The sequence below is a fragment of the Schistocerca serialis genome, chromosome 1, assembly GCF_023864345.2.
Source record: "Schistocerca serialis cubense isolate TAMUIC-IGC-003099 chromosome 1, iqSchSeri2.2, whole genome shotgun sequence".
NCBI classification, from domain to species: domain Eukaryota; kingdom Metazoa; phylum Arthropoda; class Insecta; order Orthoptera; family Acrididae; genus Schistocerca; species Schistocerca serialis.
Window position 1 is genome coordinate 476947622 of NC_064638.1, and position 19773 is coordinate 476967394.

Genomic DNA, 19773 nt, shown 5'->3' on the forward strand with positions numbered 1-19773 from the left:
ACTGAAGGAGAGTGAATGTGCTGAGAAGTACAGAGAATTAATCACAAAAAAATTTCCAAAAGAAGTTTTCTGCGATGTAGAAAAAGAATGGAGTTTATTCAAAGACACTTTAGTTGAAGCAGCACAAAAAGTATGTTGCAGAACATCTGGAAAGGAAAAAATAAGACAGACAAGTTGGTGGGATGATACCACAATCCAAGCAGTTAGAAGAAAAAATGGAGCATGGAGAAAGTGGTGGAAAACTAAAAATGACGAAGACCATAAAAGATATATAGAGGAAAAGAAGAAGTGCAAAGAAATAGTGGACACAGCAAAGAAAAAGGCATGGGAAGAGTTTACAAAAAAAACTTGAAGAAGATGTGAAGAGCAATAAGAAAATGTTCTATAAAATGATGAAAAATAAAAGGAAGGCTTCTAAAGTATCAGTAAAGATGGAAACAGGGGACAGTAACATTACTGAAGATACAGGGAGTATAAAAGATCTCTGGAAAGAAGATTTTAAGAAGCTGTTAAACACTGAGGAGCAGGTACATGAGGAAACAACAAATAATGGAGAAATTGAGAGAAGTTGGGAAGCAGAATTAGGACAAATTACATGGGAAGAAATGGAAAAAGCTGTGAAGAAGATGAATGGTGGGGGGGGGGGGGGGGGGGGGAAAGCCCCAGGACCTGATGAAGTATCAGTGGACATGATAAGAGCAGCAGGTCCAGTGGGAATGCAGTGACTGTATAGAGTACTATCAAGCGTGTGGAGAAATAGTACAATACCTGACGACTGGAGAACAGGAGACATTGTTCCCATCTTCAAGAAAGGCAATAAAAGACTTTGTAAAAACTACAGAGGAATAACCCTTATGAGTCATACAGCCAAAATTTTTGAAAGAATTTTACTAAATCAAATAAGTGAAAAGATAGAAAAGGAGCTGAGTGAAGAACAGCATGGGTTTAGGAAAGGAAGAAGCACGATCAACCTGATATTTTCTATCTGTCAATTGATGGAAAAAAGTTGGGAGTATAACAAAAGGGTGACAATGGTTTTTATAGACACAGAAAAGGCATATGACTCAGTTGACAGGGAAAGACTCTGGGAAGAAATGAAGAAGATAGATATAGAAGATAGATACATTAATGTTATAAAGACAATGTACAGAGGACACAATTGTAGAATTAGAACACCATTGGGGAACTCTGAATACTTTGAAATAAGACAAGGACTTAAGCAAGGAAGTATTCTATCTCCTACACTTTTTAATGTTGTGATGGAGGGAATGAATAGGGCAGTTAAAGATATAGTAAAAGAAAAAGACAAAAAGATGATTTTTGCAGATGATATGGTAATATGGGGTGATAAAGAGGTAGATGTATAGTTACAGCTTGATGCGTGGAAGGAAATAATGAAAAGGTATGGATTAAAAATAAAGTGAAGTAATGGTATTTGGAAGAGAGAAAGGAATCAATGAAAACATTACCTTGAATGGAGAATCCCTCAAAGTGGTAGAAAGTTTCACTTATTTAGGGAGTGAAATATCTAAAGATGGAAGAATAACTAACAAAATTAATGGGAGGTTACAGAAGGGAGGCAATTTCTACCAAACAATAAAACTCCTGATTTGGAATAAAGAAGTTTCAGAAAGAGCAAAACTCCTTATGTATAAGAATTAACATCCCTATTGTCACCTATGGTGGAGAAACATGGACAATGACAGAAAGGGACTAGAGCAGACTGCAAGCAAGGGAAATGAAATTTCTCAGAGCAGTTAAGGGAAAAACAAGAACGGACAGAGTGAGGAATGTAGAGATTAGAAAGGACCTCAAAGAAGAAAGTATGAGAGAAGAAAGTGAAAGAAAGAGATTAAGATGGTATGGGCATGTTAAGAGGATGCATGGGCAGAGACTCCCCAAAATTATGGAAGAACTAAACATGGATGGGAAAATACCTAGAGGGCGCCCAAGAACACGGTGGAAAATGGGAGTGAGAATATCTGTAGAAAGGAGAGGTATGACCTGGCAGCAAGTGGAGGAAGAAAAGTGGTGGGAGGACCGAGCCGAATGGAGAGGACTCATCAGCACCCAGACCCGGCAGTAGCTGGAGCTGGATTCGGATATAGATAGGAAATACTTCTGCTGTCTGCCAGACATTTTATTTCCTTGGGCAGATTGTCGAAGATTTTTACTGTATAACTGCATATTTCCGTCCTTTCTGTGAAAAAAAATTAGATTCATTAAAGGGCAACACAGTTCACTTTTCCTGCTAGTATTGTACTTGTGAATATCTATGTTACTCTTGAACTCAAATGGATTGATGATAACAAATTTCATAAGTGAATAAATGTACTACGAGGCTGTGGTTAACATCCACTGCTGTTTAAAGAGATGCCTGAAAGATGTAAGCCTACATGTGTAAATTCCACATGTAATTCTAACTACTTTGTTTTGGGAAATGAATACTTTTTGCCTATGTGAGGATGGAAGAATAACTAACAAAATTAATAGGAGGTTACAGAAGGGAGGCAATTTCTACCAAACAATAAAACTCCTGATTTAGAATAAAGAAGTTTCAGAAAGAGCAAAACTCCTTATGTATAAGAATTAACAGTAGCTGGAGCTGGATTCGGATATAGATAGGAAATACTTCTGCTGTCTGTCAGACATTTTATTTCCTTGGGCAGATTGTCGAAGATTTTTACTGTATAACTGCATATTTCCGTCCTTTCTGTGGAGGAATATTATCCCCCTACGACATCATTGAATGAAGACTATTGTTTTGGCAAAAGTATCAGAACACATTTATTTTAGCTGGTCTAACATATGGCTTTTCCAGTTTTAATTTTCAGTCAGTATGCACATGTAAAAACACAGAACTTTCTATCCCGTTTGTATTTTATTGTTGTTGGTGTACTAAGTTAGTAGAGGGTGACACATTTTTTGTTAGTACAAATTATTATTTACTGTTTTCCCTGCTGATGCTTCTTTGCTTGGGTTCACTATAATGCTTGGGTCATCTGCAAACAGGCTAATTCCACCTTCTGACTCAAGTAAAATGGAAGATCATTAACATAAAGGGAGAACACTATCGGGCCAATGATCGAACTCTGTGGGACTCCCATTGTAATTTCTCCTTATGCAGCTAATGTGGCACCCTTCTTTCTGTTACTCAAACAGGCTAGGATAACTTTCTGCATTCTGTTTATTAAATAAGACTGAAATCAGGCATGGGTTGAACTATGTATTCCTGTAATGGAATATTATTAGTGAGACAATCTAATTGCTTTGATAAGTCAGAGAAGATCTCAAATGCTGCTATTTTATCATTTATAGGTTTTATTATGTTTCCATTAAATATATAAATAGTTGTCTCAGTATAGTGGCCTTTTTGAAATCCAAACTGTTATTGGTTTAGAATACCATTCCCACACAAGTGGATGACAATCCTGGAGTACATTACCTTCTCAGACATTTTAGAATATGATGTGAGATGTGATACTGTGTGGTAGTTATTGATATCTGGAGGGTAAACCTTCTTATTGAGGGCTTTACAATTGTATACTTTGCGTCTGTGAAAACACTTTGAATTAATGATGCATTACATAAGTGACTAAGAACATTATATATCATCCATTTAATGAACTTTTACATTTTAGACTCAAGGTGATCTTCCTTAATTCTGATAGGAATGTGAGACTCTTTTTATTTCACTTCTCTTCTAAACTGTTTGCTCCAGTTTTCTCATCTATTTTTAAGAAGCTGTCATTAAAAATATCTGCTACCCATGAACTGTATGTTACCATGCTCCCATTCTCTTTAACAGGAACAGAGTTATCTTCTACGGCTTCTCTCTCTGTCACCAAGTGAAGTGGCACAGTGGTTAGCACACTGGACTTGCATTCCAGAGGACAATAATTCAAACCCGCACCAGGCCACCCACATTTAGGTTTTCCGTGATTTCCTTAAATTGCTCCAAGAAAATGCCAGGATGGTTCCTTTGAAAGGGTGGGCCAATTTCCTTCCCCATCGTTGACACAATCCGAATTTATGCTTAATCTCTAATGACCTCAATGTCAATGGGCCATTAAACCCATTCTTCCTTCTTCCTTTTTCTTTCTCTGGCTCCTTTTTAACCATATTCCATACTGATTTTTTTTATTGCCTTAGGAAAGTTCTTGTAGAATGTAAATACTTTAGCTTGTCAAAAGATAACTCTGGAAGCTAGCACATTTTCTTTCTATTGTGTGTGCCTGTTGACAACTCAATGCTTCTGCTTTTTTGTGAGTGTTCTCCTTTCACTTCTAACATACTTAGGGCTACCATCAGGCTCATTCTAAATGTCATCCCCATCAACAGTTTTAAGCTTTCTTTAAAATCTTCATTTATTTTCTCACTAACCAGCCTCTTTGTTTTTTTTTTTAATTTTTAAGTTTTTTTGTTTTTATTCATTTATTTAGCTGTATCTGGGGCTAAGTTATGTAATCGGACTAACTGTGCATCATGATTTGACAGTTGGAATTTTATAACTGATACCAAATTGTAACTGGCTAGTGGCACCTCTAGATCACTTTCCTGTCAGATTCCTTCAAGAAATTTACATTAAAATCACCACAAATTAACAATTCGTTTTTTATCTGACAAACATCACAACAACCTATCAAAATTGTTGATGAAAATTTCCAAATTACCTGAATACTGTAACAATCACAAATATTACATTTTCCAATTTTGACTGTTAAGTACATGCTTCTATAGTCTGATCTTTACAGAACTGACTTATTTCTGTAATTTTGTGCACATTTTTTTATGAGTATGTCAACCACTCCTTTATCCGTATTTATCTACATGAATATGTAGCTAATACACACATCAAAAAAAGTTTTGCATCACCTTGGTTCCCAGGACTCCTGAAGATAGACATTGACTGTGGATATTGTATCACAGACACAGTCACTTTGACTGTTCATAGATGTCACTAAACCCGCCCAAAGATGTAAACAACCATGTGTGAGCAGAGCCTATTAGACGGAGGGGTCAGACAGCCAATCAGTTTGAGTGATTCCACCAAGAAGGAGGTATATGGCTCATGTAGTCTGTAGTTCAACCATGCCTAGATGGTCAATATTGCGAGTCCACATTGTTACTTTGTGCCATGAAGGGCTCTCAACAAGAGAAATGTCCAGGAGTCTTGGAGTGAACCAAAGCAATGTTGTTTGGACATGGAGGAAATACGGAGAGACAGGAACTGTCGATGACATGCATCGCTCAGGACACCCAAGGGCTACTACTGCAGTGGATGACTGCTACCTATGGATTATGGCTCAGAGGAACTCTCACAGCATGCCACCATGTTGAATAACGCTTTCCATGCAGCCACAGAACGTCGTGTTATGACTCAAATTGCTTGCAACAGGATGTATGATGCACAACTTCACTCCCAACCTGCATGGCGAGCTCCATCGTTGCAAAGATTACACCATGCAGCACAGTACAGATGGCCCCAACAACATGCCAAATGGACCGCTCAGGGTTGGTATCACGTTCCCTTCACCAATGAGTGTCGCATATGCCTTTGACCAGACAATTGTCGGAGATGTATTTGGAGGCAACACAGTCAAGCTGAATGCCTTAGACACACTGTTCAGTGATTGCAGCACGTTGGAGGTTCGCTGCTGTTTTGGGGTTTCATTATGTGGGGCCGACATATGCCGCAGTTGTCATGGAAGGCACCATATTGGCTGTACAATACGTGAATGCTATCCTCCAACCAATAGTGCAACCATATTGGCAACATATTGGCGAGGCATTTGTTTTCATGGGCGACAATTCGCATCTTGTGAATAACTTTCTTCAGGATAACGACATCACTTGACTAGAGTGGCCAGCATGTTCTCCAGACATGAACCCTATCGAACATGACTGGGATGGATTGAAAAGGGCTGTTTATGGATGATGTGACCCACCAACCACTCTGAGAGATATATACCAAATTGCTGTTGAGGACTGGGACAATCTGGACCAACAGTGCCTTGATGAACTTGTGGATAGTATGCCATAACGAATACAGGCGTGCATCAATGCAAAAGGACATGCTCCTGGGTGTTAGAGGTACCGATGTGTACAGCAATCTGGACCACCACCTCTGAAGGTCTCACTGTATGGTGGTACAAAATGCCATGTGTGGTTTTCATGAGCAATAAAAAGGGCAGAAATGATGTTTATGTTGATCTCTATTCCAATTTTCTGTACAGGTTCCGGAACTCTTGGAGCCGAGGTGATGCAAAACATTTTTTGATGTGTGTATATAACAAGTTATATTAAACTTTTCTATCACTATGTTTGTATGGTGTTTAGACAGACACATGACATCAGTTCCAACTACTGAAATCTTTCTAACAATATAACAACTCATTTACTTTATTTTTTAGCCCTCTAATATTCTAAAGAAGTGAGGTGATTCCACCTTTCCCTCTTTTCTTCTAAGATGAACTTGGAGCTGCTGTCAACTTAATTTCCTTTATTGCTGTATGTCTGAATTCTGAATTTGTTCTAGTCTCCCAGCACTGTGGAAGTGCCTCTGCAGGGTTTAGAGTTTGGTGGGAAAGGGAAGAAGCTCATGACAAATGGAAGCCTTGAGTGAGTTTGAAAGATATGCTCTGATGGCATCATTGGTTGGACGTTGCCTGCAAAAGGCAGGAAGCTCAGTTTAAATCCCTGTGTAGCACACAGTCTTAATGTGCCACTCACAACATTCACAGGGCTTTGGTTTTACCCTAATATATATTTTGTTCAAGGTTTACATAAATTTTTTATGTAACTGGTGATTTCTTCCAGTTACACTTAAAGGCACGACTGATTTCAGCCATTATAATTTTTCAATGTCAGTGTTCCCATTGGACACATAAGATTTCCTTTGTAGATTGCCTCTAATGGATGATATCAGTCATGATCTATTACCACAGCAATCACTGAAATAAATAACCATTTATAACTCTTTAACAGCTACCGTGTCAAAGACAATATGCTTATTCAATGGATTTGCTTTTTTATTTTGGTGTTATTCTAAGCTGCTTAACCCACTTCCCACCAGAAACTCTTCTATTGTCACTGTGTGCCATGTGAAGTAAGCAGAGAGGCATTGTTGTACAGTAAACATACTCCCCTGACAGCATGCTTCACTATTCTCTCTCGCTCTATCCTTTTTCTAGTCTGATGGAGTATTGGCAATGTCTCACAAAATATGTCAACATTGATATTGTATTCTCAAGGCAATAATTTGATGAAAAATGGGCCTTTCATTTGGACAGTTGAAGTGCTTCTTTGTTACAAAGTTTTGATTTATTTACTGGAAAGCCGGCCACGGTGGCCATGCAGTTCTAGGCGCTACAGTCTGGAACCGCAGGACCGCTACGGTCGCAGGTTCGAATCCTGCCTCGGGCATGGATGTGTGTGATGTCCATAGGTTAGTTAGATTAAGTAGTTCTAAGTTCTAGGGGACTGATGACCTCAGAAGTTAAGTCCCATAGTGCTCAGAGCCATTTGAACCATATTTAGTGGATGATGAATGTGTGTGTTTCTGGAATTTGTCCACTACAACCATTTTAAAATCTTTTTAGCAGTTGAACCTTGAGTTCCAGCAAACTGTTATATGCAATTAGATGCTGTAGGGAATATCATTGCAATAAGCCTGTAACTACCTGTGATAAGACTACTAGCTTCACTTTATTGAAAACTACTGATGGTCTAGTTAAGACCAACATAGAGAATGAGCACATTGAAGATGTGACTATAAGTGCATAGGGACGTAATATTCAGTATACTCTACCATCTCCATAAGTATCTTTTACATTGTGTGACAGTTAAAAATATGTTTTTAAAATTTCAGCTTGTCTTATATAAAGCAAGTAAGATTCATTGTCAGTTCTTTATTAACAGATTAGCAATGATAAATGTAAATAACATAGGAATAGTAATATGTGATGAGCCAGATTTCAGCTTTTAAGTAAAACCATATATGATTAACAGAAATACTATGCTGTTGACAATATTTGTATAAGCTTGAACATACCTGATGCAGTCCAAATTCTGCTAGCCTGACCACTCCTTTGTCATCAATAAGGACATTGGATGGTTTCAAGTTTCCATGGACAACTGGTGTGCTTAAAGTGTGCAAATAGTGTAGTCCAGATAGCAACTGGAAACAAAAGATGTATCTTGATAATTTTTGGCTAATGTCTCATTGAAACAAGTATTTAATTTTATTTGAAATTATTTCCATCCACTGTGTATTTGTTACAATTCATAGGGTTAAAATTGAAGATAATATTATTAATCTGGCAATCCATTCCCAGCTGGAAACAGCATTACTTTCTTATACGTATATACCCACTTTCTTATACACATATACCCTGTACTAAGACATGCATGGTCATTTTGTATTATTGAGTGCTGTGGCATGGTTGCTAAGATGATATTTGCATTCAGAAGGAGCATGCTTCAAACCCATCCCTAGTCATTCATACGGATGGGTCCAGAAAAATGTACACATTCCTTGATAGTTCATATGTTTGGAACAAAATGACATATCACTGCAACTTTGCATGGTAACATAGTCCATAGTTTTCTCAATAGATCTTGGCATCTGTTTTACAGCAGATGACACTGTAGCAATCACTGAAGTAAGATTGTCATTTGAGCACTGCAAGGCCATATTGAAGTAGAACTGGAAGTTTGAAAACATGATGGAGGTACAATGGCAAGGGCATAATGTGTATGGAACTCAGCAAATCAACACTTACAACATTTTACTGTATTCAGAATAAATTTGAAGCCGATGGTACTGCTCAAGATGTGCATAAGGATAGGCCTGGCCAACCAAAAACATCAACAAGTCCAGCTTCCATCACTGCTGTTTTGCAACATTTTACTAGGTCACCTTGAAAATCTGTGAAGCAGGAAGCACAAGAAAGTGGGGTAAGTCGATCAAGTGTTTGGTGAATTCTGAAGGCTGTAAGTGGAAAGTGATTATTCCAAGATCATTGCACACTAAGAGTGAGGATGACCCAGATCAAAGGATGGAGCACTGTGATTGGTCTGAAGGCATGATTCATGAAGATGAATGTTTTGCAAGAGTGATTATCTGGTCTGATGAGTGACAATTCAAACAGAACGATACTGTAAACCAGAACAATTGTGCGCACTGGACTCCTGAAAATCCTCACATTCACATGGAAAAACATATTATCTACTGGGTGTTAATGTGTGATGTGGTCTGTCATCATATGCTTTAATTGGCTTTTTCTTCTTTGAAGGTATTGTAATTGATGAGGTGTATCTTCATATGCTGCAACATTGATTTTTATCTGCCATCTGAGAGGTGTTTGAAAATGAAAGATTTTACCTGCAGCAAGATGGTGCTCCACCTCACTATCACAGAGATGTCAGAGCCTACTTGGATGAAAATTTACCTGGACAGTGGATAAGTCGAAGAGGAGCTGTCGAGTACCCACCATGGTCTCCACGCCTTACGCCTTTCGACTTCTGCCTATGGGGACCTTGAAAAATGAAGTTTATCAATGGAAGCCAGCTACAGTGAAAGAGCTACAAGAAACCATCAAGGCATCCTGTGTGGTTGTCACACCAACAATCCTGACAGCCATAGTTCAGTCAACAGTTCTGTAGCATCAATGTGGCTGCTAATGGGTGTCACTTTGATCGCATAAAATAATCTCCCCCCCCTCCTGTGCTAGAATTATAATGGTATGTCATTTTGTTTCACCAATATTGACTATCAAACAGTATCTACATTTTTTTGGTCTGCTCTGAATTTGCGTTTCACATGGCTTTTCTAAGTCAACTGAGGCAAATTCTGGGATAGTTCCTTTGAAGACACTATGGTCTTAGCGTGTGCTGTTTTAAGTTGAGTCAGTGCTTTCCATGTAATGATTTCACTGTTAACATGACATAAAACTTTAATCTTCCATTTTCGTCTTTCATGTGCTCTTACAACAAGTTAAAGAAACCTGGAGATAAAATATGTAATTACTATGAGTATGTAATGTCTGATAGCCAACAATGTCTGTCACTTTTGTATCTGTACAGGTGTGACAATGATACAAAACTATCCTGTTGGCTCTACTCTAGCTGATGGTAATTGCTCGACCTAGAAGCCAGGGAGCTGGAACCAGAAGAGGGCAAATACATTGTGTTTGTCAAGCTATGGAGGAGCAGAGAGTGTGAACACCATGTAGAGCCTGGTACAAGAACAAAATGCAACCATTGCGAATGACAGAAATGACTAGCATGTGGAGCCAAGAGTATGATGCGAAGTGAACATCGGGTCTGTGTTAGTCAATGTCAACATAAGAACTGACTGGCCCAGAATATCGCCACTGGCAACTGGACTCCTAGGTCAGTGGGTTCTATGCATACAACACTTTGCACACACCACCCATGATAGCTTTCTGCACTACTCTGTGGTGAGACACATGCCAGTTCATCTGTGCCCATATGTGTGTCCACTGGTGGGGCTAATACTGGTACATTCCTTCCCCCTGAAAAGGCCATCCAGGGCCACAAATGGCCTTGTTTCTGCTATGACCTTTATTGCAAAACTGGAGAGGGTGCGAGATTCCTTGGCAGAGGGTCTATAACCAAAGTAGTTGAATGACAACTTGGTGATCTCCGCCAGAATGGTGGAAGATTACAGAGACTGGCATAAGGGCACATCCATCTGCATTGGTGAGGGTGAAGATTCATCCACAGCTGAGTGGGGTAAGGAGGGCACTGGTTCCTATTCCACAGCTCAGGACTGGTAGTTACATGAGCAATCGCTGGTGGCACCCCATTCCTTGGGGGAGAGTAGGACAGAAGGCGCAGTGGGGGAGGCCGTGAGCGTGCATACTGCTATGAGTGGGTGTGCCTCCTACAGGGAAAATGCCATGACCAACCCTGTCACCCAGGCAGCACAGAAACATCAGCACTGCAGTCCCAACAGGTCATGGACGCAACTGATTTGAATGACAGGTCAGCTGCTCCCAACTGATATCCACCAGACAAATGCCAACCTAGTGGCCCACCAATATACCTGTCAGCCATCTATGCTGCCAGCCATAAGACTAGCTCCAAATGGTAGCCCCATGAAGAAAACACACAGGGCCATAATGTTCTGGGGTGTGCAATTCAAAGTCTCCGCAGCTGGCACCCATGAAAATGTTCTGCCGACTGTACCTATTAACTGTTGTCACACAATACATGGAAAGGAAGCTAGATGAGCCATTGTCATGGGACAAAGCTGCCACAGACTTGATTATTTGGGACTTGAAAGTTTGGCATGAACCGCTCCATCTCTGAAATGGGTGAAATGGGGTGATAGATGCTAGACACAGTAGTGAATGGAAAAATCCTCAAACTCCTGTGATGCAAATTGCTGACCATTATCAGACAGTAGGGTCCAGGTGGTGCTGTTGATAGCAAAAATGACTGAAAACACACTAATAATTGCTGTTGAAATTGCAGAGGATTGGACAATGCATCCAACACCAACAACCACATGCTTACCAAAAAAGGGCCTATGAAGTTGATGTATGCTCTGTCCCAAGATTTCTCCAGAACTGTCCATGAGTAAAACTGATGTGGCAGTACAGCATAGTTCAGTGCACAGACATGCAGGCCCATACAAGATGTTCAATGTTGCATTCACAGTAGATGTGTTGCCATGCCAAAACATTCATGTGAGACATACACCAGTGTGATGTACGCAGCAGCTGGAATATGCAAGGACCCAACACTTAAGGGATGACAACTGGACAGCTTTGCTCCTCTGTGCCAAGTATGAGGACCCAATAGGACAATGTTGAGTTGTCATGCTGTAGGAAAAAGGTACTCCATACAGAATCTGTTCTGAGGGAGAGCACTTGGGCCATACCATCTGGACTACTGAAATGATTTTCCAGAAAAGGGGGTCAATTGTCACAACTTCCCATGCTGCTAGAGGAAAATCCAGCAACCTTCTTCCCTACCTGTGAGTAGATGCTTTGCACTGCTGAAAGCTTCTCTGATGCGTAAGTGCTGGACTGCTCAGTGCCGTTTGGGTTACAATATCACAGATCTGCACCTATCCCAGGGTTAGCAGTTTACGCAGCATAAAAGAAGCTAAATGAGGAGTGCAGCACAAACTGATTATCCAATTGACAGTCTGCAGACCACGTGAATTTGTCTCCCTTTTTGCAAAGCCAGTTAGGGGATGGCAGATGTTCACAGCCTGGGGAATTAACTTCGCATAACAAGAATTCTTGCCCGGAGAACCTTCAGGTTCTTGGGTACCAGGAGTTTTATGATGGCTTTTATGTGCTTATTTTTAGGGATGAGGCCATCTTTGTTAAGCATAGCCCAAAAAATGCACATTTGGGGCAAAAAATTGCATTTTTCCAATTTGCAATGTAGGCTTTTTCCAGACGGCTATGGAAAACTGCCAGCAGGTTTTATAAACACTTCTTGTGCGTGGACCCCATGACCCACATATCACTGATGTAGCTGAAACAAGAGAGAATGTTGTTAAATCAAATGCTCCAAATTCCTTTCATAAATTCTACACTTACACCTACATCTACATGGATACTCTGCAAATCACATTCAAGTGCCTGGCAGAGGGTTCATTGAACCACCTTCACAATTCTCTATTATTCCAATCTTGTATAGCGCACGGAAAGAATGCACACCTATATCTTTCCGTACGAGCTCCGATTTCCCTTATTTTATCGTGGTGATCATTCCTCCCTATGTAGGTTGGTGTCAACAAAATATTTTCGCATTTAGAGGAGAATGTTAGTGATTGGAATTTCGTGAGGAGATCCTGTCACAACGAAAAACGCCTTTCTTTTAATGATTTCCAGCCCAAATCCTGTATCATTTCTGTGACACTCTCAACCGTATTTCGTGATAATACAAAACATGCTGCCTTTCTTTGAACTTTTTCGATGTACTCTGTCAGTCCTATCTGGTAAGGATCCCACACCACGCAGCAGTATTCTACAGGAGACGGACAAGCATAGTGTAGGCAGTCTCCTTAGTAGGTCTGTTACATTTTCTAAGTGTCCTGCCAATAAAACACAGTCTTTGGTTAGCCTTCTCCACAACATTTTCTATGTGTTACTTCCAATTTAAGTTGTTTGTAATTGTAATACCTAGGCATTTAGTTGAATTTACAGCTTTTAGATTAGACTGATTTATTGTGTAACCGAAGTTTAATGAGTTCCTTTTACCACTCATGTGGATGACCTCACACTTTGCGTTATTTAGGGTCAACTGCCACTTTTCACACCATTCAGATATCTTTTCTAAATTGTTTTGCAGTTTGTTTTGATCTTCTGATGACTTTATAAGTCAATAAACGAAAGCATCATCTGCAAACAACTGACGACGGCTGCTCAGATTGTCTCCAAAATCTTTTATATAGATAAGGAACAGCAAAGGACCTATAACACTACCTTGGCGAACACCAGAAATCACTTCTGTTTTACTTGATGACTTTCCATCAATTACTACAAACTTGTGACACATGAAATTCCAAATGGAAATCATTTAAACTGGTGAAGCTCAAAGCAGGTGTTGATCAATAAGAAATGCTGAAAGCAGCGTCCAAAGGCATTTGCAATTATGCATCGTGCAAGTTGATGCAGGAGAAATACTGGCCCTCTGACAACTTCATCAACAACTCCTCCAGAAGCAAAGTGGGATATGAGACCACAACACATTAAACGTTGACCATTTGTTTAAAACTGCCACAAATGTGTGAGGTACCATTTGGCCTCTGAATCACCACCAAAGGTCTGGCTCACTGACTGATCAAGTAGGAGAAATAATGCTTAGTTCCTGTCAATGCTGCAACTTGGCCTTGATAGTGTCACACATGGTGAAGGTAGTGGGGCAGGGATAACAAAATTTCAGTATTGCTGATGGCTGAAGAGAGATATGGACCTCAAACTTTTCTGCCTGACCCAGGGTTGTAAGACCTTAGTGAAATGTCCAAATCTTGAAAAGGGGCCAATTGGGATGTTAAATGGACTTTGTCAATGACCTGTTTAGTGCATGTATCTAACTTCACCTGCTGCCATTTGTTAGAAAGTAGGTCCCTTGCCAATGTTGTAAGTTCATATCATTCAGCAATCTGCATTACTTCAGTTAAAAAAGAGTCACATATGACCTGTGACCTAGTTTAAAACTTGAGGAAGAGTGCTAATCACATGATCATAGCCCTAATTAGTGGCTCTGCATATGAGGTAGCACACTGGGGGACACTGAAACTGATACTTGTCTGAGAGATGTTGCAGAATGATGATCCAGTTTGCACATGACTGCCTGGGGTGGATGAGGTGCTGGTTAAACTGCAACTGTGCCACCACCACATATGTTTGATGTCCAAAATACTGTGGGAACAACTGACAGAGTTCCACAAAAGTAACTTCAGTAGACAGCTTCATATTTTGTGGCCTTATCAGTTGAATCAGTGATATACCTTACCTGGCAGTGCGGTAAGAACCAGCATAGATTATTTTCCTGCCTTTCTGTTGCCTCGTCAAAACCAACAAATAGCATCAAGAGTGATGGTGGAGAAGGCTTCTCTGTGGATCTCTGGTCCACAACCAGCATGGCGTGGGAATGGATTGATTCCGCATTCTGTTTGAACAGCTCCTGCAGCTGCTCTTGCTGTCCCCATTATAGCTATTGTTGCTTCTGGAGGTGCAACTGTTCCTGTCAGCATTGCAAAAAAGTCAAGTACATTATTGCCACAAATTAACACCATGAAAAAAATAAAAGCCTCACGCACGTATGTATTTCCTCCATCACCACTTTGTACCTGCACCAGTGTGACAAGGCTGTGGAACCATCCTGTCAGCACAAATGTCACAGCTCTAGCTGACTGTGAATGCTCAACCCAGAAGAAGGAAAACTCGATGTTGTGATTCAGTCTACAGGGAGCAGAGTCTGCACACTGCACAGAGACTTCCGTGGAGAAGAGCACAAAATGCAACTCATGTGAATGACAAAAGCAACTAGCATGTGGAACCAAGAGAAGGTGTGATGTGAAAGCCACTCCATGTTAACTCAATGTCAGCATGAGAACTGACTGGACCAGCCTATAGCTGCCATGAAGTAAACTTCTCGATCATGTGTTCTGCACATAAGATGCTTTGCACATGCTGTCTGTGATAGCTATCTGTAATATTCTGCTGTGAGAACTGTACCCATTTACCTGTGGCAATATGTATGTCTACTGATGAGGATACTAAAGTCACCTTCTGTATCTTGGGTATTAATAATCACTTCAGCTGTATTTTGGTCCTTTATTACTGTACCACTACCAATTTCGTGGTGTTACAGTCACATCTTCAGGTGACATTTGATTAAAACATTAGAGCAGAAATGCTTGGAATCTTTTTTCCCAACATTTGTTGCCTGTCAAATATGAAACACCACTAAAAGACAGTATGTCATTCATTAAAAACTGCCAAATTACAATACAATGGATGGGTCAAAAACAAACAGTATCATAGTGATCACTTCTCCAATCTACACGGAACCGCATACAGGGGACGCGGCCATGTGCTCTGTCATACTGACGGCAAGAAAAATGAATTACTGATGTTACTGGGATTAAGCACCTGTGGTGGGTCAGTCACATCCTCCCCACTCATTAAATAGGTCTATGAATCTCTCACATACTTCCTTTGAGTCACTCAGCAATTTTTCATTGCCTCTTATTATTATGTTATTGCACACTGCATTGTCACTTCCCCTGATTTCCTTGTTGAGTATACTCCGCACTGTTTTGCTAACATTGCATGGACTGCCTCATCTGTTCTGCATACATCTGTGGTTTTAATGTCTTAAGTGCTTCCCCGTAGCTTTTTCTACACGCTTTATATTTAGATTGGAAGCACTGCTGTTTGGTGTCTCTAAAAAGAATACATAAATCCTTCATATCTTCCTTTAATTTTATCACGTTAGGGGGAAGTTTAAGATACTTGGAACTGTCAATTTTCCTTAGTTTTTCCACCACTGGGCAAGCTTTATTAAGACAGTGGGTTACTGTTGTATAAAATATGTCCTTCTTTTTATTAAAATCTTCTGTTTCATATAGGCCTACCTGATTCCAGTTTCCTTGTGTCAGGATTTCCTTTAATGTATGATAGTCTAGCTTTTATGTGTAAATAGGTCCCCACAAGATACTATTTCTTTGTCTACATGAAGCTCTAGGACTAATTTACTGTGATCTGAAATATGGTTCTCAACAGTTATAACTACAAGGTCTTCCTTGATTAAGTTTGTAATAATGTGGTCAATACATGTCTGAGAGTCACATGTTATTCTCGTTGGTGTTGAATTCACATGGATGTAATTATAGGACTGTAACACACAAGTATATCTAAGACAATGTATACCATTAGTTAACAAGGCAATGTTCACATTGTCTGCTATTGTAGTCTGTTTTTTAAGAGATGAGAGTTTATCAGCAAATTCCTCTAAATGACAAAGGAATTCTTCCATGTCACTGTTAGAGGACCTGTACAGGCCAATTATTATTAAACTGCTATTTCAGAGCTTTGTTCTTATTTCAGATATTTCAAAAACCATCCCATATGCAAATTTATCTACCCAGTCAATTTTTTTGCACTGGACATTATTTTTGACATAAATACCAACATCACCACATTTATGTTGTTTTTTTCTGTACTCACTAACAGTTTTATAATTACTTAAATTGTCAACTAATTATAAACCCCATCTAAGTGCCAAAAAAAAAATTTCATTTTATTGTCAAAATATGGGCTACATGCCTAACTTTTCTCAGTAAAACCAGGCTATCTAGTAAACAATGTGAAAGTGGTTTAAAACATTGCCACCGGAATGCACCATGTGCTAAGTGCCATCTGTTCTGAAACAAAATCTGGGCTACATGCCCTTGCTGTTGTTTATAGTTTGAGGTTCATTTTTGTTCAAGTTGCAGTGATTAGTCCTGCCTGTTGTGTTTACTATTGTGGTTTATGTGAGGGATGAAACAAGAAAACATTGGAAAACGGGTGAAGGTAGTGTTTCCCAAATAAATAAGAATCTAAGAGCCAAGGGAAAACCATATGAGAACAATAAGAAAGTTACTGTATCTCAAAAACAACCTCTAACTGAAGAGGTGTAAGTGTATATGATAACTTTAACGCCTTAGAACTAAGGCTTTTTTCAAGAACTTCGCTTGATTGTGATCTTTCCGTAGTGTTTTAAGCTAACCTATGTTTAGATTATGCAGACAACATTACGCTATGTTTGACTTGGTTCCTGGACTATAGTAAACCTACCAACTGTGCAGAGTAGCTTGATTTTGTCTTTGTTCTTTAACTAGTTTGTTTGCTCACACAGCACTTCTGTAGGCCTAACTGACTTTTCATAATAATATAGTTATTATAGAAAACAGTAAACAGTAGTTTCCAGATTTTTATAACAGTAAAATGATGATTATTATTGTTCCCACACCCCTTTATTTACATATATAAGTGGTAGACTTAGCTCGGTTTTTATGTTAGAGAGGTTGGCACATAGCCCTGTCCTTGTTTTGTTCCATCAACAATTGTTTGTTGTTGTTGTTAAATGTTTTACAGTAACTTCACTCTAAAAAATGTTTGTAGATTAACTGTCTTCATTTGTTTGGCTATAAAAAAATAAGGATATAAAAAAGGAAAGCTTTCTGGAAGTTTTTAGTGATTTACTCAAAACAGCAGTTGTGGCCCTTACCATGGAGTTTATGATTAGTTGACAATTAATGCTATACATTTCTTCAATTTTTTACGATAGTTCATTCACAAGATAAATATGAGGACTACTTCCACTTAAAAATTCGTCAATTTGTTCAATTTTGTTGTTAATATATTGAACATTTTGTGATATTTTTTGAGTTTACTGTTATTTATCATGTTGTTGTCAAGCACTTTGCCTTCACATGTGCATAGTGAAGGCTGTTTTATTTTAAAAAAGTTTCTGTATGAATACTTTCACTTATGAATGAACTGTTTATATACAGGGTGTTACAAAAAGGTACGGCCAAACTTTCAGGAAACATTCCTCACACACAAAGAAAGAAAATATGTTATGTGGACATGTGTCCAGAAATGCTTACTTTCCATGTTAGAGCTCATTTTATTACTTCTCTTCAAATCACATTAATCATGGAATGGAAACACACAGCAACAGAACGTACCAGTGTGACTTCAAACACTTTGTTACAGGAAATGTTCAAAATGTCCTCCGTTAGCGAGGATACGTGCATCCACCCTCCATTGCATGGAATCCCTGATGCGCTGATGCAGCCCTGGAGAATGGCGTATTGTATCACAGCCGTCCACAATACAAGCACGAAGAGTCTCTACATTTGGTACCAGGGTTGCGTAGACAAGAGCTTTCAAATGCCGCCATAAATGAAAGTCAAGAGGGTTGAGGTCAGGAGAGCGTGGTGGCCTGCCAATCCATCGGTCACCGAATCTGTTGTTGAGAAGCATACGAACACTTTGACTGAAATGTGCAGGAGCTCCATCATGCATGAACCACATGTTGTGTCGTACTTGTAAAGGCACATGTTCTAGCAGCACAGGTAGAGTATCCCGAATGAAATCATGATAACGTGCTCCATTGAGCATAGGTGGAAGAACATGGGGCCCAATCAAGACATCACCAACAATGCCTGCCCAAACGTTCACAGAACATCTGTGTTGATGACATGATTGCACAATTGTGTGCGGATTCTCGTCAGCCCACACATGTTGATTGTGAAAATTTACAATTTGATCACGTTGGAATGAAGCCTCATCCATAAAGAGAATATTTTCACTGAAATGAGGATTGACACATTGTTGGATGAACTATTTGCAGAAGTGTACCCATGGAGGCCAATCAGCTGCTGATAGTGCCTGCACATGCTGTACATGGTACGGAAACAACTGGTTCTCCCGTAGCACTCTCGACACAGTGACGTGGTCAACGTTACCTTGTACAGGAGCAACTTCTCTGACGCTGACATTAGGGTTATCGTCACCTGCATGATGAATTGCCTCGTCCATTGCAGGTGTCCTTGTTGTTCTAGGTCTTCCCCAGTCGCGAGTCATAGGCTGGAATGTTCCGTGCTCCCTAAGACGCCGATCAATTGCTTCAAACGTCTTCCTGTCGGGACACCTTCGTTCTGGAAATCTGTCTTGATACAAATGTACTGCGCCATGGCTATTGCCCCGTGCTAATCATACATCAAATGGGCATCTGCCAACTCCGCATTTGTAAACATTACACTGACTGCAAAACCACGTTCGTGATGAACACTAACCGGTTGATGCTACGTACTGATGTGCTTGATGCTAGTACTGTAGAGCAATGAGTCGCATGTCAACACAAGCACTGAAGTCAACATTACCTTCCTTGAATTGGGCCAACTGGCGGTGAATCGAGGAAGTACAGTACATATTGATGAAACTAAAATGAGCTCTAACATGAAAATTAAGCATTTCCGGACACATGTCCACATAACATCTTTTCTTTATTTGTGTGTGAGGAATGTTTCTTGAAAGTTTGGCCGTACCTTTTTGTAACACCCTGTATATAAGGCTTTTCAGTTCGATCCTTTCTTTTATCATTTGATTTAATTTTTCACGCAAATAACATTTACCTGCACAATTCAAGTGCTGTCCATGGTTAGTGTGTTGAGCTCTATCCATCTTTCCCATGTCTAGAGTTGAACTATTTCCTCACCTCTGC

General features: G+C 39.6%; 1 protein-coding gene across 1 annotated transcript in view; it reads right to left on the reverse strand.

Moving 5' to 3' along the window:
* The window catches only part of LOC126484051 (serine/threonine-protein kinase/endoribonuclease IRE2-like), a 99921-nt gene that overhangs the window by 16605 nt on the left and 63543 nt on the right, over positions 1 to 19773 (reverse strand). Inside the window, exon 6 of the mRNA XM_050107439.1 lies at positions 8054 to 8179. Coding sequence (XP_049963396.1) covers positions 8054 to 8179 — 126 coding nt within the window. The remainder of the gene's footprint in view (positions 1 to 8053; positions 8180 to 19773) is intronic.